At 40.8% G+C, this 16,048-nt stretch overlaps 1 protein-coding gene across 1 annotated transcript; it reads right to left on the bottom strand.

Moving 5' to 3' along the window:
• Window positions 1-7,944: 7,944 nt before the first annotated feature.
• Window positions 7,945-15,782, bottom strand: LOC125700554 (small integral membrane protein 10-like protein 2A). The gene is made up of 2 exons (XM_048961330.1): window positions 15,512-15,782; window positions 7,945-14,032 (listed from the first exon to the last, which is right to left on the bottom strand). The coding sequence occupies exons 1-2, from the start codon at window positions 15,695-15,697 to the stop codon at window positions 14,012-14,014; spliced, it is 207 nt and encodes a 68-aa protein (XP_048817287.1). The 5' UTR covers window positions 15,698-15,782; the 3' UTR covers window positions 7,945-14,011.
• Window positions 15,783-16,048: the final 266 nt, after the last annotated feature.

Raw genomic sequence — 16,048 nt, forward strand, 5'->3', positions numbered from 1 at the left:
TATTTCTTACATGAATAATTCCCTCACATCTACTTTGTTTTCTGGAACTTTGATCGCTTTTCCATTTTGAAACACATGAATTTTATGCATCTCTCTGTGTTAGACTTTCAATCAGAAGGTTTTTGGAAGATGATTTGATCTTTTTTTTCTTTCTTGCCGTTCTTCTTGTAGTCATAGCTGGTTTTACAGGAGGTGTTTTGCCAGGTCTGTGTCACAAGTCTCGCCTTTTGTGCTGGAAGAAGTTCATAGTCTGTCATTTCTGCAAATAAGAGTCTCATAGTTGGTCTGTTTAAATTATCTTTAGGGGGAAATTGGGCGTTCTTCAGAACCGACTGCTGGCAGGGTTGATTCCCTTATGATAAGTGTGGTTATATGCCAGATTTTTAGGTGATGTGCTTGGTCTTTATTTTTCTCTTTGAGACAGCTTAGTGTCTGTTTTGATTAAGTTTGCATAAGAGGTAATTTATCATGTCGTGTTTCGTTTTAAAGGGTCAGGAGCACATCTGTTACGACATTTGTCGTAACACAGAAGATGGGTGAAGACAACTGAGTGCCTTACATCATGTTTTAGTGGTCTGAGGATCTCATTAAATCTTGAGTCATTTCTATGGATTGCAATTTAAACCAGCTTGCAAGCCATAGTGAATGAAAATCACTTCCCACCCAACCCCCTTTATATATATACTTCTAATAATCGAAGAATGTAGGAGTCAAAAAGCCCTGTTGGTTCTCACATCCTTTCCTCAGCAAGAGAGAACTGCCTTTTATTCTGGATTGCTTTTTATCAGTCAATGGAAATACTGAAAAAGATCCTCATTATTAATCTGGAATTTACTTGTAGAGAGAAATAAGGTTAATCTTACCTTGATAAGTTTCCCACTGTAAATATTTCAGTGATGTAAAATTCCATTTTGTGATGATAGATGTTGTAAACTTTTCATTTCTAACCAAAAGCAATGGCTATGGTGGTGTCCTTTACATGGGCAGCAGTAGAAAGCTAAATACAAGTAAAATTGTATTATGAGGCTTAACCTTAACCACTCTGATTTTTTTATTTTTATTTTTTTTCAGAACAGAAAGAAATAAAGTGACTGCCACTGTGGCATCAGGCTGGATGTCAGTATCCCACACAGGCCTGGGATTTTGAAAGCCCCAATTAATCTTGCTTTGGGAGCTGCAGCCCAACTGTAAGCCGTACGTGAGACCCGCTGTAGCTGTGTACATACGGCAGCAGCTGAGGGATTTATTGTGGTGATGTTGGTAACAAAGGAGGCCCACACGGCTCCTTCCTCCATGGTGTATCAGGGCTGCCATCCCTCGGTCTTTATGGCAGCCAGAGCGACAGGCTGGGCTCGCTGTGTTCGCTGACGGCACGCGGTGCCATAGGGGTCGGATGGGTGTCTTGATTCACCACTGAGCTGTCTGAAACGTAGTTGTGTATCTCCACATGAGCTGGCTCAGATCTGTCTGCTGGCAAGTCAGCCGTGCGCAGATCTGGATTTAATAAACGTGTGACCATAAATTCAGCTAGGAGTAGGAACTGTCAGCTAATGGTTGTGACTTTCAGTGTCCTCTCTGCTGTAAAGCCGTGCTGTGAATGAGAGCGCTCTCTAAAACAATTGTTCAGTGGCACAACTACACTTTGGTAGACTGTGATGCACAGATGGTGCAGGAAGAAGAGAGGCAGAGTGGTGGATAACTACTTTGTCAGTGGGGACGTCCCTGTGTATTCCTCACTTTATTCTGAACTGGATTTTCTCCATCTTCTTTTTGATCCCTCAAACTCAGCCCTTCTGAAACTGTCTGGAGGCCGACTATGCTTGTCAATATGTGATCTGTACAATGGTGGTACATTGATCCGGAACAAAGACAAGCATATAATTGCATTCTGGTCAAGATCAGCCAGTGCTGAGTGACAGTGTTTACACCAGGCTTTATCCTGGCTTTACAGTGGCAGCAGAAAGATAAATGATACCAACTCGGATGTAAAATCATCAGGGTAAAACCACTCTTTACTCTTTGCTTTGTTTTGTTTCTAAAAAAGTGGTTGGGTTGAATTTCTAAGAATTTTGTGCCTCGTGGCTATCCAAAAATGGCATTTACTGTATCATGAAATTGCAGTTGCATGTTGGTGAGGGTATGCCTTCAGCTCCTCTGGTATGTTATTTTTAAGTTCAGAGCTGCTGTTGAGTCTAGATGCAGAGGGGTAGTGATTCCTTGCTAAAAGGCTATGTGTAATATTTTAAATTTTTACTGTCTCTAAATAGAAGAAAATGTTAAGCAAGGGAAAGTCAAGCACTGAAGCAAAGAATTTGTCCAATAAAATGGAAGAGACAGGTCAAAATAATTCCTGACGTAACTCAATTTATCTCATGCAATTACATGAAGGATGAATTTGCTACTTTACACCTCTGGGGCCAGAAAAGGATTTCTGTGATCTCAGCCTGCACAGTTTAAAATAATCGTTCGTAAGAAACAAAATTGTAATCTAAGCCTGACAGAACTGCACCCATTATTTTTAGTGTATTGCCATATCCATAAAAGAACAGCAGGTCTAAAGAACAACAAAAAGGGCTTCCTAAAAAGATGAACACATGATGATTTGCAGCTAACATCCTCCATAACAGTTTTTTTGTGGGAAAAGGATTCCACGACGGCCTGTTAGAAATGGTCAGTGACATCAGGATAGCTTCCCTTTCTTGTAATGCCAAAAGCTTTTCTCTGTTTGCTGCATTGCATTTTTAATTTTTTTCCTCCATTCTCATCCTTCTGCCCTGACCAGCTCCAATTCAGTCATCCTTTCCCTCAAGTTCCTTTCGGTCCCGCTGTGTCTGCAGGGATCTCTGGTCTCAGCGTGGCTCTCCTTCCTGCTGTTTCCAAGCAGAAACATTCAACCACTTTGGATCGTGAAAGCAGAGACATCTGGCCTTTGCCCTAATTTATTTTCAGATTTTAAATTTTAATATGCTTAAATTTGAGATGCTTTAAAGCCGAGCACTTTCACTGTGAGAACTCAGCCTCCTCGTGTCAATCTGTAGTGCTATGCTCAGAGATTATTTTAGTTTTAAAGCCTTATTATGAAACATCAACCTCTGCCTCCCCATCCCACTCCCAAAGCCAGGAAATACTTCTAATACCAATATGTTTCGTTCTTTTAATAGTGTAAAGTAAAAATAACCCTCTAGTGCATTAGTGCAATGAAACTGAAGCCAGCAATCTGTCGTTTTTATCCTTACTAACATGCAACTGTCAGTTTTAATATGTTGGAAAGCATCTGTACGTACATGTACATAAAAGATGTGAAAATAGAAAGGCATTTATTGAAAGCAGACAAAATCAGGAAGATTATAAAATAGTAAGAGGAAGTGACCTCAGATATAAAAACTGCTTTGTGCAGCAGAATTTACCGCTAGGAGCTGAGGCTGGCAAGTTGCCATACTTTAGATTAAATAAGCTGTGTAATGTAAAAAAGTGTCAACTTAGTGTTCAGATCCACTAAATGCATTTGCAAAACTAACGTCGTACAAAGCAATTAAACTTTTTGTTTTTTAAGTTTCTTTAATTTGCTTGTTTGCTTTGTTGTTTTTTTTTTCTTTGTGTGTCTTTAAAAGCCTGATTATGTATTCAAATACCAGAAATGTCAGCTGTACAGAGCTGGATCTCTAAGAATATCTGCATCAGGTGTAGCAATCGACAGGATACAGCAAATTGCAGACACCAAATTAGGTATTCTCTCGTTTAAATACCTACTGCACAGTTCACAGAGCTACTCAGGTAGACTGCGTGCTGCTGAACGTTTTCAAACTGGATAAGGACTAGGTTTTTCATGCAGGATATCTTCTCCATTTCCTAATAGGTTTGTAGAGTAAAGATCCAGAGCTATAGGAAATAAAGGACACATACTTGAAAGACTTCTCACATAAATGTTTTTAAAACCTGCTGAAAACATTGCAAAAATCCAAGGATTAGCTATTGTACCAGCCGAGAATAAATGCTCTTTCTTCTACATGGGTATGTTTTCCTCTGTGGCTTGGCAAGGCCTGCTTTCTGATCTTCCTGCTAGAAGAGAAGCCTTTTCAGTAGATGATGGATAATGAGCCCAGCTAAGTTCTCATGACTAACAAAACCATGCTCTCTGTTCCCATCTGTAAGGTTTTTCCAGAGCTCAGCAGGTAGGGAGGACACCAAACCTGAAAAACTAGCCAGCAGATAACTACATTTAAACAGATAGTTTTCTCAACATCTTCGTCAGATTTACAAGACAGATAGACTGTTACCTGAGTACGATGTGTATCCTCAAATCAAGTCTCAGCAAAAGCCATCTGTAATTTGTTGAGAAGAGGTATTGTCTCCTTCATACATTAAATCATTCATTCCATGAAGTATTTGGGGGCATTTCTTGTATCTAAATCTTCACTATATTAACTGCTCCTGTGGAATTTCAGATTTACTCTTTATGAGGAACAGAAGCTTTGCAGTTCTTTCCCTAAGTGCTGTTTTTATCTCTAAATGGCCTCAAGTTTCTGCATGAGTTGTACAAATCTTTCTTACAAATCTCATATTTCATTCTGCTTTAGTAAAGCTGAGATATATGATATGAGTTAAAAGAAGATAAATTCTTTGTATTCTTCCGCTAAAATTAACAAAGTGCCATCTTGAAATTCTTAGGTAACAAAATTGAGTTTATTAGATTATGAAACTGCAGATTATGGTGGATAAATGCAGGTAAAACATTTTTCTCAGAAATCTAAACTTACAATTAAAGAAAGTTGACCATAGGCAATAGGAACAAGTAAGGCAGTAACTTTATCACAGTGGGATTTCAAAGATCCATAGTAATTCCACAGTAATGCAACATGAAAAAAAAAGGTATGTTTTCATTGTCCTTCATGCAGCATTTAGAAATGTGTTTCCATTTGTTGCTACTGGGCATTTTATCTCTTACGGAAAGCAGGAGCTCAAGCAGGAATACATACTTGAGCTAGAAAAGCAAAACTATTCATGCATGAATATATTTATATGAAAATATGTACTGTAATATACATGCAGTCAAAAAACTAGTGTCATATTTTATGCTAATGAAACAGCCTGTTATCTCTAGATCACAGAATTAGAGGCATCTTGGTTGTATAATGAGCAAAAGACTCCAACTGAGTCTACAAAGCCAGCATGGATGTCCTGCCTTGTTTTCAGCCTGTTTCAGAGACATGGCCATGGACGGCATTCTAAATTCAGTACAATTCTCAGCTACTAAATGCTGACACTTTCAAAATAATATACTTATTTTAGTTGTGTTTATTTGCTAGCAACGTGGTATTTGGAAAATACACAGTGAATTTGAAAGTAATTCAGGAACACAATATGGTCTCCATTTGAACAGCAGGGAAGATGCACATTGATGCTACTGTTAGTAGGCCTGGGCTATTCATCTAGCTTGTGTTTCAAGACATGCCCATAAAACACAAGTCCTGACCTTATAGCTTGGTTCACATTGGGAGTTCCTCATGCTTACGGAGCTCTGATTCAGTCAGCAAGGCTAGACATTGGTCCTGATCCTGCGTGATTGGATTATGGGATTGAAGCTATGATTTGTCCTACTAAACCAACTTAAGTTATTTAAACAGATAAATCCAGTTATCGGATTTTGTTTCTCAGCAATAACACTTTCCAAAATGAAAAACAAACAACAAAAGCCCACCACCTTGCATTCCTCCCGTGTTTGATGGACTACTTCACCTTTCAGTTTGCACTCTCACAAAGCGCGCATAGGACTGCAAAGATAACATAGAAAACTCCAAGTGCAAAAGTAGTAAAGGCATTATTTCCTTTTCCCATAAAACTGGTATAAAATATGTCTTTTTAATTCCTTCTGATCCCACTTAAGCCCACCCCACCACAGGCCCTGCACTGTTTGACAGATCCTTCTGTAAAAGGCAAATCAGCGTGGAACCACATCGTCTCCGGCTGTAGCTCACCTATGTTTCTGGCAAAATGACTAAAATTAAACCAGTAACATGTTCATAGCACTTTATCTTTTCTTATGAGGCCTGTCTCTGCCCTGAGTTTATGCTGCCTCTCAGGTTTTTGTGTTACAGGAGTCCTCTTGCATACGTCATTGACTGCCACAGCCGGAGTATCTGCTGGGAGGTAGAAATGCAGCTCCTTCCCAAGCAGATCAGCTGCTGGATTTGGCAAGCACAGATGAGTAACAGAAGTTCACCAGATGTGTTTTAACTGATAAATTCTTTTGTGGTAACTATAGTAGTGATAACTACATACAAAGTACAGTTGAAGCTTTGGACAATGCTGTTTCAATAGCGGCCTTCAGGAAAACACACTTCCTGTGTGGGGAAAGAGGCTGCTGAACAGTGCAGGAACAGCCACAAGGCCTTGTGGATATTTCATGAAAATACTCCAGAACTGTCTGTAAATTGAGCCAGTGGCACAAGGACTTACTTAAATGACAGTTTAAAAAAACCTCATGAACAGTATGAAATGATGATGATGAAAATGATGAAAATCTCTACTGACTTCTGGATCGCTGGCATTAGAAACTAAATAGTTCAGCTAAAAAGAAATCAACTGCAAATTAATTATTTTAAACGAGAAAGAAAAGTGAGGAAGAGCTTTGAGAATCATGTTCCATAATGTCAATGCAGACCAGACAGGTGGTATTTCAAGCAACAGACCGTAGGGAACACTTACCTTCAATCAGAGTGAAGGACCAGAAAACACGCTGTAATCTGTACCGGTGCTTTCACAGAGACAGTGAACAGGAGATGCAACCTGACCTAAAATGAGTGATAGCAGAAGGTGCACAAACAAGCACTTAGAAAGGTGTTCTCCTTTATCTCAGGTTGGAACTTGAATACTTTTGTGTTGTAGAAGGGGAGCAAAGGCCAGAAACTAGAAATGTTGTAATTATTTCTAACTCTGGAATCAGTCCGGCATGCTTGCAGTCAGCGTGCACTGCTTGGAATGCAAGGCTTAAGATCTGAAAAGCTATTTAGGAAAACTCTGCTGTAGAAAATATGTTTTATTACAAGAGGCCAGACAGGAACACTGAACTTTGAAGGGTCATTTGTGAATAACTTCCAGCTTAAGTGATTAAGGGCTCCAGCCTCCAGCTCCTCCACCCAACCTAAAAAATGTATTAGAAACATCCTGCTTTGTTATTGCTGCTGGCCTTTTCTTCGGCGAGCAAGAGAGCAGCACTGGACTTTTCTGTTGGCTTTGGTTCTGTGCCCCTGGGATACTTTTAACAATGCATCATGCTTTAAAGAATTCTGAAAACATTTTTATAATTTCCTTTGAACTGTGAGGATAAAGATAAATAAAGGAGATTTTGGGATGGGTAGAAAGCAAATAGACAGCACTTCTTGAGGCTCACAATATTTACAGTATGCTTTTACAAGCACACTGTTGCACTCGTTAACAAGACCCTTATCCATTCTCTTTTTTTTTTTAAATGGAAGGCAAAGCATACCACATACTTTCCAAAAATGTTCTTATAAAGAAAGAAAATTACGTATTTTCTATGCATTTAACATGTTTTTCTTTCCTCTTCTGAAATTAAACTGTGGTGCAAGACTAGACCAACAGTCAGGAAATACTTTGGAATTAGATTCAATCTGATTGATTGATTGATTAAGGCATGTCAAGAAAAAAAAGTGTAAAAAGCACTGGGTATAATGAGCCCAGAGCTCAGCTAGCACACTTCCAAGGCCAAGCATAAACACACCTGTGTCCTCACAAAGGTTTTTAATTTCTTTGCTATATGATGAACACACGTCTCTCAATTGCATCTCTAAAACAAAACAAAAAATACCCCCTCTCTAATCAGAAACAGGCACTTTTAAGTTACATCTATATGATATATAGACTGCAACACTGGAATGAGCAGCAGCACAATTAGTTCTTTCGTTGAGTACAGACAAAAGATCCTTTTTTTTTTTTTAAGACATTTATTTCTGCTTTTAAATAGCTTGATAAAACCCACAATTGGTATTCAGAGTTAAAATGTAAACATTTACTGTAAGTTACCACTGTGTGTTAATTTTGTACATCAAACTATTAGCAGTGAAATCCATAAGACCAGTCAAATTCAGCGTATTTATAAACTGAAATGCACTGCACTAAGATAAAACAATGCCATAACTGAAAATATTGGAAAGATGTTCAACTCCCTCCTGTGGTGTAAGTGAGCAGCATCACAACCAGCTTCTGGAAGCACAGACAGCACTCTAATAACCAAATGCCTGTTCTTATTGCAGTAGGACAACAGATTTCAAGCTTACTGTGGAAACTCAGAAGTTAAAAAGTGTTAGATTTCTAGAATACTTACAAAGGTGTAAACATTTTTCTCTGGGACACACATAAAGATGGTTTGTGCCAACCTTCTCTATCTCCCACACTGGAAAAAAAAGTTAGGCCAAAGACTACAGACTGAAATTGTTTTTCACGGGTAGCATCACAGTCTGCAGGAAGTATTACAGTGTCAGCATTTACAATTAGTGTTACTCAGCAGCGGGGAGCACAACCCATCGCCAAGACGGTTCATGGAACACTCATCCACTGGTAATCAGGCACTACGCGCTGCATTTACCTGCTTATAAGAACAAAAACGTGTTGCACTCGGGTATTTTTGTATTTGATGGGTGAAACTGACTACAACCAGAAGACCAAAGAACACTGCTACTTGTAGACTGATCTGATTTTTAACCATTTTTGGGCTTCACGTTCTGCTTACTTGATCTGACTCTTGTGTGACCAATCCAAAGACACCAAGACCACTGAGATTTTGCAATGCAGTACAGAATAAATTTCACTTTACAAGGGTTAACTTAATGCAGGGTAGTAAAGGAGGATAGCATCATTCTAACACTGCCATATCATTTATTCTCTCAAGAACTGCCAGCAGATAGTTTACCTGTGCCCTTGTATTCAGTATATGAGTTGATCATCAGTATTAATATTTTCATAAACAAGTTGTTTATCTGAAAATTCAGCCAAGTGCAGCTCATCACTGAAGATCAGAGGCTTTGTAGTCTGAGATACGAAGAGGGGATTAATCACAAGTATTTAAAACAATCCTAAAGAGTCCCTTTTCTTCCTAGTTAGGCTGTGCATCACAGAAAGAAGCATCATTTTGTAATACACACTCTTGAATATACTCTTAAAACCTTAAAACCTCATGCAAGCCTTTTTCAGAAAGTTGTATCTGACTTAAAAAAAAAAAAAAATCAGCCTTGAAGCCGGAATCATTGCTTTTTTAAACGTCAGCCACAATGTATTTCATGAGCCCCAAACTGCAGCTGCAGAGGGAAAAAGCAGGAAAGTGTCATGCTGACTCCCTACTGCTCTGCCAGATACACTGCTTGTCATACAGCCCAGTCACCCTGTGGATACTTAAATCTCTGCATGGTTTCTGTCAATTTGTTATTCATAATTAATTGCAGGGGAGTGTTTCTGAAAAGGAACAGAATTTCAGCATATGCTTATGTTGGAGTTTATGGGAAGGGAGGAGAAGGCAGTTACAGGTAGGCCCAGGCCATAATTAAAAAAACACAAACAAAAAGCCTGGCAATAAGCTGACATGTTGGGCAAGTAGGGACAGACTTCTTCCAGAAATTAAAAGAACGTATACTTTTAGCGTATATATACACATACACACATAAGGAGGGGCAAGGGAGGAGAAAAAAGGCAAACTTTGGCAAAGTTGAAGAAAGTGCAGTCTTTACAGTCTTAAAAAAAACAAACCACCAAACAATAACACTGAAAAAGCAAAAGGCTGAAAACTATCTACAGTTAAAACTGTCTCATGGTGCAAGATGATGCACACAAACGACTCCTAAGATTGCACTGGCTGTTACCACACTGAGAATTACAACACACCTCTGCTTCATTTTGCATTGTAATGCCAGAAAGAAAATAAGAGTTTACATCAGCATTCCAACATCATACTGCGATAATACGGCTTTTTACCCACATGCAGAGTTCTGTGCACACATTTAAAAGTGTATTTTCTGTTTTTAAGCAGTATACCATACAGTCAACTGCCATTAAGCATACGTTTGTGGAAAAGTATTAGGCAATTAGCTAAATACTTCACATTTTCTTAATTTGTCTTCTAGCGGTAGAAAGAACTCTTTGCTGTGTGGTGCAGGAGGGATCTGGACACTGACCAGTGAACTTCTAAAAAACAAGAGTTGCTCAGCAGAAATGCTCTTTTCTGCAGCAACAGAACAGCAAGGCGTGAGAACTGGAAGTAAAAAGGCAACTCCTGGTTCAGTTAGTGATCCCCTGCCCCTTTTAAAACTTATTTTTCTGTACTATAATCATCCCAAAACAACCCTAGCACCACATGCACTCAGAAAAGCAGTTTCACACGTGACTTTTCGAGGCCACAAAACTCCATGCAAACCTGGTTCTGAGACATTTTCCGCCTTCTGAGATGAGTTAACGTCAAAACATTTTGGGGAGAACGGTGGCCTAAACCACACGTTGTGTTTTATTGATATATAGTTGCAAAGGACAGGTATCATTTTGGCTAACTGTTCTTCCCTAGAGAAGGAAAAAAAAAATCCATTTGAGCATTGACTCCATCAGTGAAACAGTTCTATTAGTGCAAGAACAGTGTTTTCCATTTATGGCCTTCCCAAGCTTAAAGTGCAGTATATTATGTGAGATCTTAGCTTAACAAGTATCATTTATTTGAATTTCAAAAGGAATGTTTCGAGTTAAAAAGTTACCTTTTAGGCCTTAAGCAATAAAATCCAGGACAAAGTACTATAACCTATCTAAAAATGAATGAAATCCACAAGACGTTCTGTAAATTTTATGTTCAGTATACATATAATACACAAAACCCCATCGTATCACTTAACTGCATTGAATCTGTATTTAAAGTGATCTGGTAACAAGGACTTAAAGGCCACTCAGTACAAGTTTTGCTTAAAACAGGACTATATTGCCTGGACTGTGATACATAGTACGGTTCAGGATTCCCTCCTGCATAGGCTATCAGTAATGAGACAGCCCATGGCGCTGTGCTGCGCACACATTTCACTTTACCAGTGGCTTCCCTCATTATTCCTTTTTTTTTTTAATAATAATATGATCATTAATAGTAGACAATTTAAAAACTGGACTAGTAATGTTATGCCTTTAGCTGTTCCTCTTGCCTATTAACATTACAGTACTAAGAAACTTCTGTTTTACATAACTCTGGTTCCCAAAAATACGTAGCTCCCAAATGATGTACAGCAGGGAAGGGAATCTTCCAGGCTGCAGATTCTCTACATGGGAAGTTCAAGCAATCAGTTATGGACTGTGTTTGGGGACAGCTTTACAAAAACAAACAAGAAACCCACGACGCAGCAAGAGAGTATTTCTGTACCAGTACAGCTACTTAGAGAAATCAAATTGCAGTTACACAATTTCTATTTCTTTAAGCAGCCAAACCAGCTTTAAGAGGCTCCACTCCCCATCTTCATCCCTTTACCTACAGCTCTGCCTGCTGTTTTTAGGATTTATTTGTATATAGATAACTGTTAACATCATCATTCAAATAAGCTACAGGCTTTTGGGGAAAAGTGTCTTTGTGCCTTATGTTTTGGGGTTTTAGATCTACATTTACTTAAGCAATCTTGATTCATAAACACTTGCAATACTACCACTGCAAGGATGAAAAACTGCAGTAGAAGAGATGGGAGTGAATAGGATGAGCTGTTTGACTAGAAGGAAACTACTGCTGTCAAGGTATTTACTTACAGAACACAATCCATTGCTACTTTACAGCTTCTGATAATTTTGAGTCTGGGAGTCATGGCCAAAAGTCTAAAGTTTAACAATTAAAAGTAGACACGAGGGAAAAGGTTACTTTCTAAATTAAAGCAAATGGGTTTTTATTTCTTCTAACATCCAGAAGAAATAATCTGCCAGCTGGGATAATAAAAACACAGCACACCACAGGAATTAGTGTACCTAACTTTTAGCACTCCAGTAGTTAGTCCAGCACATCTCCCTATCACACTGCTAACCAGCATCTCACCTTCATAGTCAAGGACTTTTCTATGCTGGTGTGCTTAAAAATAATACTTAGAAACACCCCTAGCTTTTCAGATGAATGCAGTTCAAACTAAATACCACATCTGCTTTGAAGAGAAGTTAGATAGCAAAAGTGACACTTAGCCTGTCAGTCACTGGCATGAGTTTCGTCCCCATTCAATCCCTACTTGTGACTCAGAGTGAAGAGTTAGCTGAAGACACAGGCTAACCCACCACATCAGTACCTCCCTCTTCAGGCAAGTCCACAGAGCACCCTGAGCCTACCTGTAACAAAACTCCATTGAAAATTTGGACACAGAGTTCAAACTCTGACCTTCTGCACAATGAGTTTCTCCACTGATGTGTGCATGGGAACATGTTCTCCAATTTCTTACTCAGAAGCAGCTGTATTGATTTCAACATGCTTTCTCCATTCTTTGCTAAATCCTGTAATCAGAAGTCTATGCCAAAGTCAACAGAAATGATTACTTATGCTTCACTGATAACAATTGCTGTCTCAAGGAATTTTTGTTAGAAATTATTTATAGTGCCTATTGTAGCCCAACGGAGCTAACAAATTCCTGTACAAGTTGGAGCAGTAACACCCTTGAAAAGGACCATTGGAGAGAGCTGTGCTGTACTGAAAACCATCACCCCAGTGGCTTTCCTATTCAAAGTGTTTTAAGGACTGATACTTTAGAGGTGGTTTCATGCTGGGAATTCAGTTCTGTAAGCAGTAGCTTCATTGGAAATGGTTGTAAACAGTAGCCAGAGTACTCAGCAAATACAAAATCTGAAGAAAACAAAAGATTTGCGTTAAACAGTCACATTGAGTTCTACACTCATGTTAATGGGACACCTGAGGTGTCCCCAAAAGTTTTGAGATTAAGAAGTTCTTTCCACTCAAAGGCAGATATTCTGTACTAAAAAAAAAGTCCCTATTATTCCCAACAGACAGTTTTACTAGCAATTACACAAATGCAATTTTTACCTTAGCTATCTACTTATCACTACAACCTGAACAGTAGCCTTGTCTCTGTCTCTCAATTAAGTTCCTATTAACATTTAAAATCGTCATTATTAAGATTTTAGTACACTTTTATCTTCGCTACTTCCCACCAGAGACCTGCTAGTGCAAAAGCTAGCACAGGCATTACTAGCTGCACGATGTAAAAACTGTTAGTCACATATAGTACATCTGAAAGCATCTTCTTATATCCAAGTGTTTGCTCTGAAGTAACAGGGTTTAAGTAATAAGGAAAAATACAGTTGTTTAAGAGTCCCATTGTAAAACCATTCAGTGAGGCAACTGGAGCAGAAGAGAGATCAGGAAGTCCACCCAACTCCAGCTCTCCAGGAAGTGCAAGCTGTAATTCATTCCCTATGATGCTGCTCGCTTCTAATTCCAGAAACTGCAGTTCTTGATTACACTGCAACTTTCCCAGCCACACGTGTGCAAAATATGCAGTGTTGTCTCCTGGGCAGCATGAGCTAAAGTCTCCAGCAAAACTACAAGCTTTCTCCAGCCAGCCCACTACTGAAATGCTATTAATGCAGTGAGAAACCCCATCAAGCCTGTCCTTCCCAGAGTAAAAACAAAGACACAATGAATCTTTCCATAAAGCCGCTACATTTGAGTTTCTCCCTGCTGATTCACTCAAATTCAAAGGCATTTCTGAGCCAAGGTAAGGCGGAGGTATATTATTAAAGAGAGAACAATTCCTGATGTTAAAATAAAATAATTCTTTTTGTAAACTGCCACTGTGATTTTGAGAGTTGTTCAATACGGAATGTATGTGTGCCAAGTGCGCTGCTGCCTTGTGACGATCTTGGCCACCATCACATACTCTTTCCAGGTTTAAATATTCTTTCTTCATATTCCTATAGAAGATGAGCATAGCTTTGCTATTTCACAGCAGAACCAGCTTGAACTCCAAATAGTACAATCAGCACAAGTGACAAATCAGTGGATCTCAATATGGACCTAAAGAGAAAGAATACAGGAAGTTACTACATGAAATCCCCACCCCATTTTTTTTTCATCCCAAGCTCATCTTGCAAGATGCCTCATCTTTTCTCTAGATCCCAGTGTCTTAGTGCCAGGATATAGAAAATGAGAATTCTTTAATATAAAGAGTAGCCCAACTGCAGAATGTTAAGTATTCCGAAGAGACAGCTCTCCTTACAGCCTGCTTTGAACACATCTAGAGGGGCAGGAGGTATACCCAACACAAGTTTGCTTTCTGCAGCTTCAGTTTAACCTCTTACCAAGAGGGAGTTTATAGCAAGCATCCAAGTGAGTCAGCAAATGAGAATCTAGAAAGATTCTTTGTGCCACAGTATGATCTTCTACTAACTGAAATGCAGTCTGGGGTTGATCAGAGGCATAATATTAAAGGCTAACACCAGTTATCTTCCTGTAAACAGAAGCACATGCTGGAATCAGGGACATGGTGTGAAGAGCTTCCAAAGGAACAGGTCAGAGCACGTGCCTGCAGAGGGAAGGGTGCTGCTTTCACTGTGTCCAAATGGGGAGCTGATGTCGTTACAAGAGAGCTATTCCATACCAGCACAGATAAGAAGCAAAGGCAAGGCATTTTTAGCCACCAAGGTTATTACTATGCTACGTGTGTAACTCTTGGCAGTGAGGCTCAGGATCAAACTTCAGCACTGTAGGACAAATGAGTCCCAAAAATAAAAATATGAGACACTGCATTCTGACCTCCTTTTTCAGCTTACCTTTCACAAGTCACAGACTGCCACCAGACTGATCTTTCAGCACTCACCCACCAGCCAGATGTCAAAACTTGAATTGCAGCTGTATTTACGAGCAGAAAGCAAGCATCAGCTCTTGGCTGCAGCTGATGCCGGTTGGGAAAGCCCACAGCTTGCTTTTGTTACCAGTAAAACGCAAAGCTTTCATTTCAGAGCAAAACCAACAGAAGTTCTCTACAGTACAGGAGCTAGTAATTAATGTCTTTAGGTCAGAACTTGTTCAGGGAGTCCCATGTGGTGTCGAAGCAGTCTCAGCACAGGAGAGACACAAATTAAATCTGAGCTGTCATTTGTACGCAGTGACATTATTATTTAAAGCTACCTCCGTTTTTTCTCTGTTCTGCTTGCTCTCGGTTTCGAGAACAGAAGCTCTAGCAGGAAATTGTTCCATCACACGTCAAGACGCGCGTGCCGGGGATGCATTTACGCGAACAACGACCGAGGAGCAAGGAGCAGCCGAGAGGAGATTTAGGCAGGGTTCAGGGGAAGGCGCTGCCCCGGAGCTCGGGAGCGCTGGGACCCCGCTCTCAGACACAGGGCAGGGGGCCCCGCGCAGAACCGGACTCTGCGATCCTTGCGGGTCCCTTCCAAACCGAGCAGCTGCGCGGTGCGACGCGTCCGAGAGTCACGGCGCGTACAGCGAAGCCCCGAGCCGCCCGCGGCGCCCCCGCCCGGCCCCGCCGCCCACCTGCAGCCGCACGTTGAGCATCATGGAGGCGACGATGTAAAGGTACGGGAAGTTGATGCGGAGCTTCCAGGCCAGGTCGAAGAAGATGAGGAGGGTTCTGGTCAGCCCCTTGCAGAACACGCCGTACGACCTGGCCGCGGCCGACTGGGAGAGCCTGGCAGCCAGGGCGGACAGTGTCACCGCCATATACCCTCGCCGCGGCCCCGCCGCAACGCCCGGGCCCTGCGCCGCCGCCCCCTCCCCGCGCCCGGCGCTGGGTGTCGCCAGCGGGGAGGAACCCGCGGCCGCCGGCGCCCTGAGTGTGACGTCACCGCCGATCTCGGCGCGCATGTCCGCGGGAAGGGCGGGGCGGAGGGGCAGCGGGGCGGGGCGCGGTGACCGTTGGAGCGGGCGCGGCCGTTGGAAGCCGCGGGTCCCTCAGCGCTGGCGCTGCGCCTGTGGGTAACGAGCCCAGAAACGGCGAGTGCCGTGTTTGAAGGTGTGGAATCTCGAGAGCAAAAAAAAGGCCCTTTTTTCTCACAACTGGCTTTCACTCAA

The sequence above is a fragment of the Lagopus muta genome, chromosome 15, assembly GCF_023343835.1.
Source record: "Lagopus muta isolate bLagMut1 chromosome 15, bLagMut1 primary, whole genome shotgun sequence".
Taxonomy (NCBI): domain Eukaryota; kingdom Metazoa; phylum Chordata; class Aves; order Galliformes; family Phasianidae; genus Lagopus; species Lagopus muta.

Bases quoted from the DNA above. Each gene is read 5' to 3' on its own strand.
- LOC125700554 (XM_048961330.1), bottom strand. From the start codon at position 15,697: ATGGCGGTGACACTGTCCGCCCTGGCTGCCAGGCTCTCCCAGTCGGCC. The intron at 14,033-15,511 runs GTGGGCGGCGGG...CTTTCTCTTTAG, and splicing joins TGCTCAACGTGCGGCTGCAG to GTCCATATTGAGATCCACTG.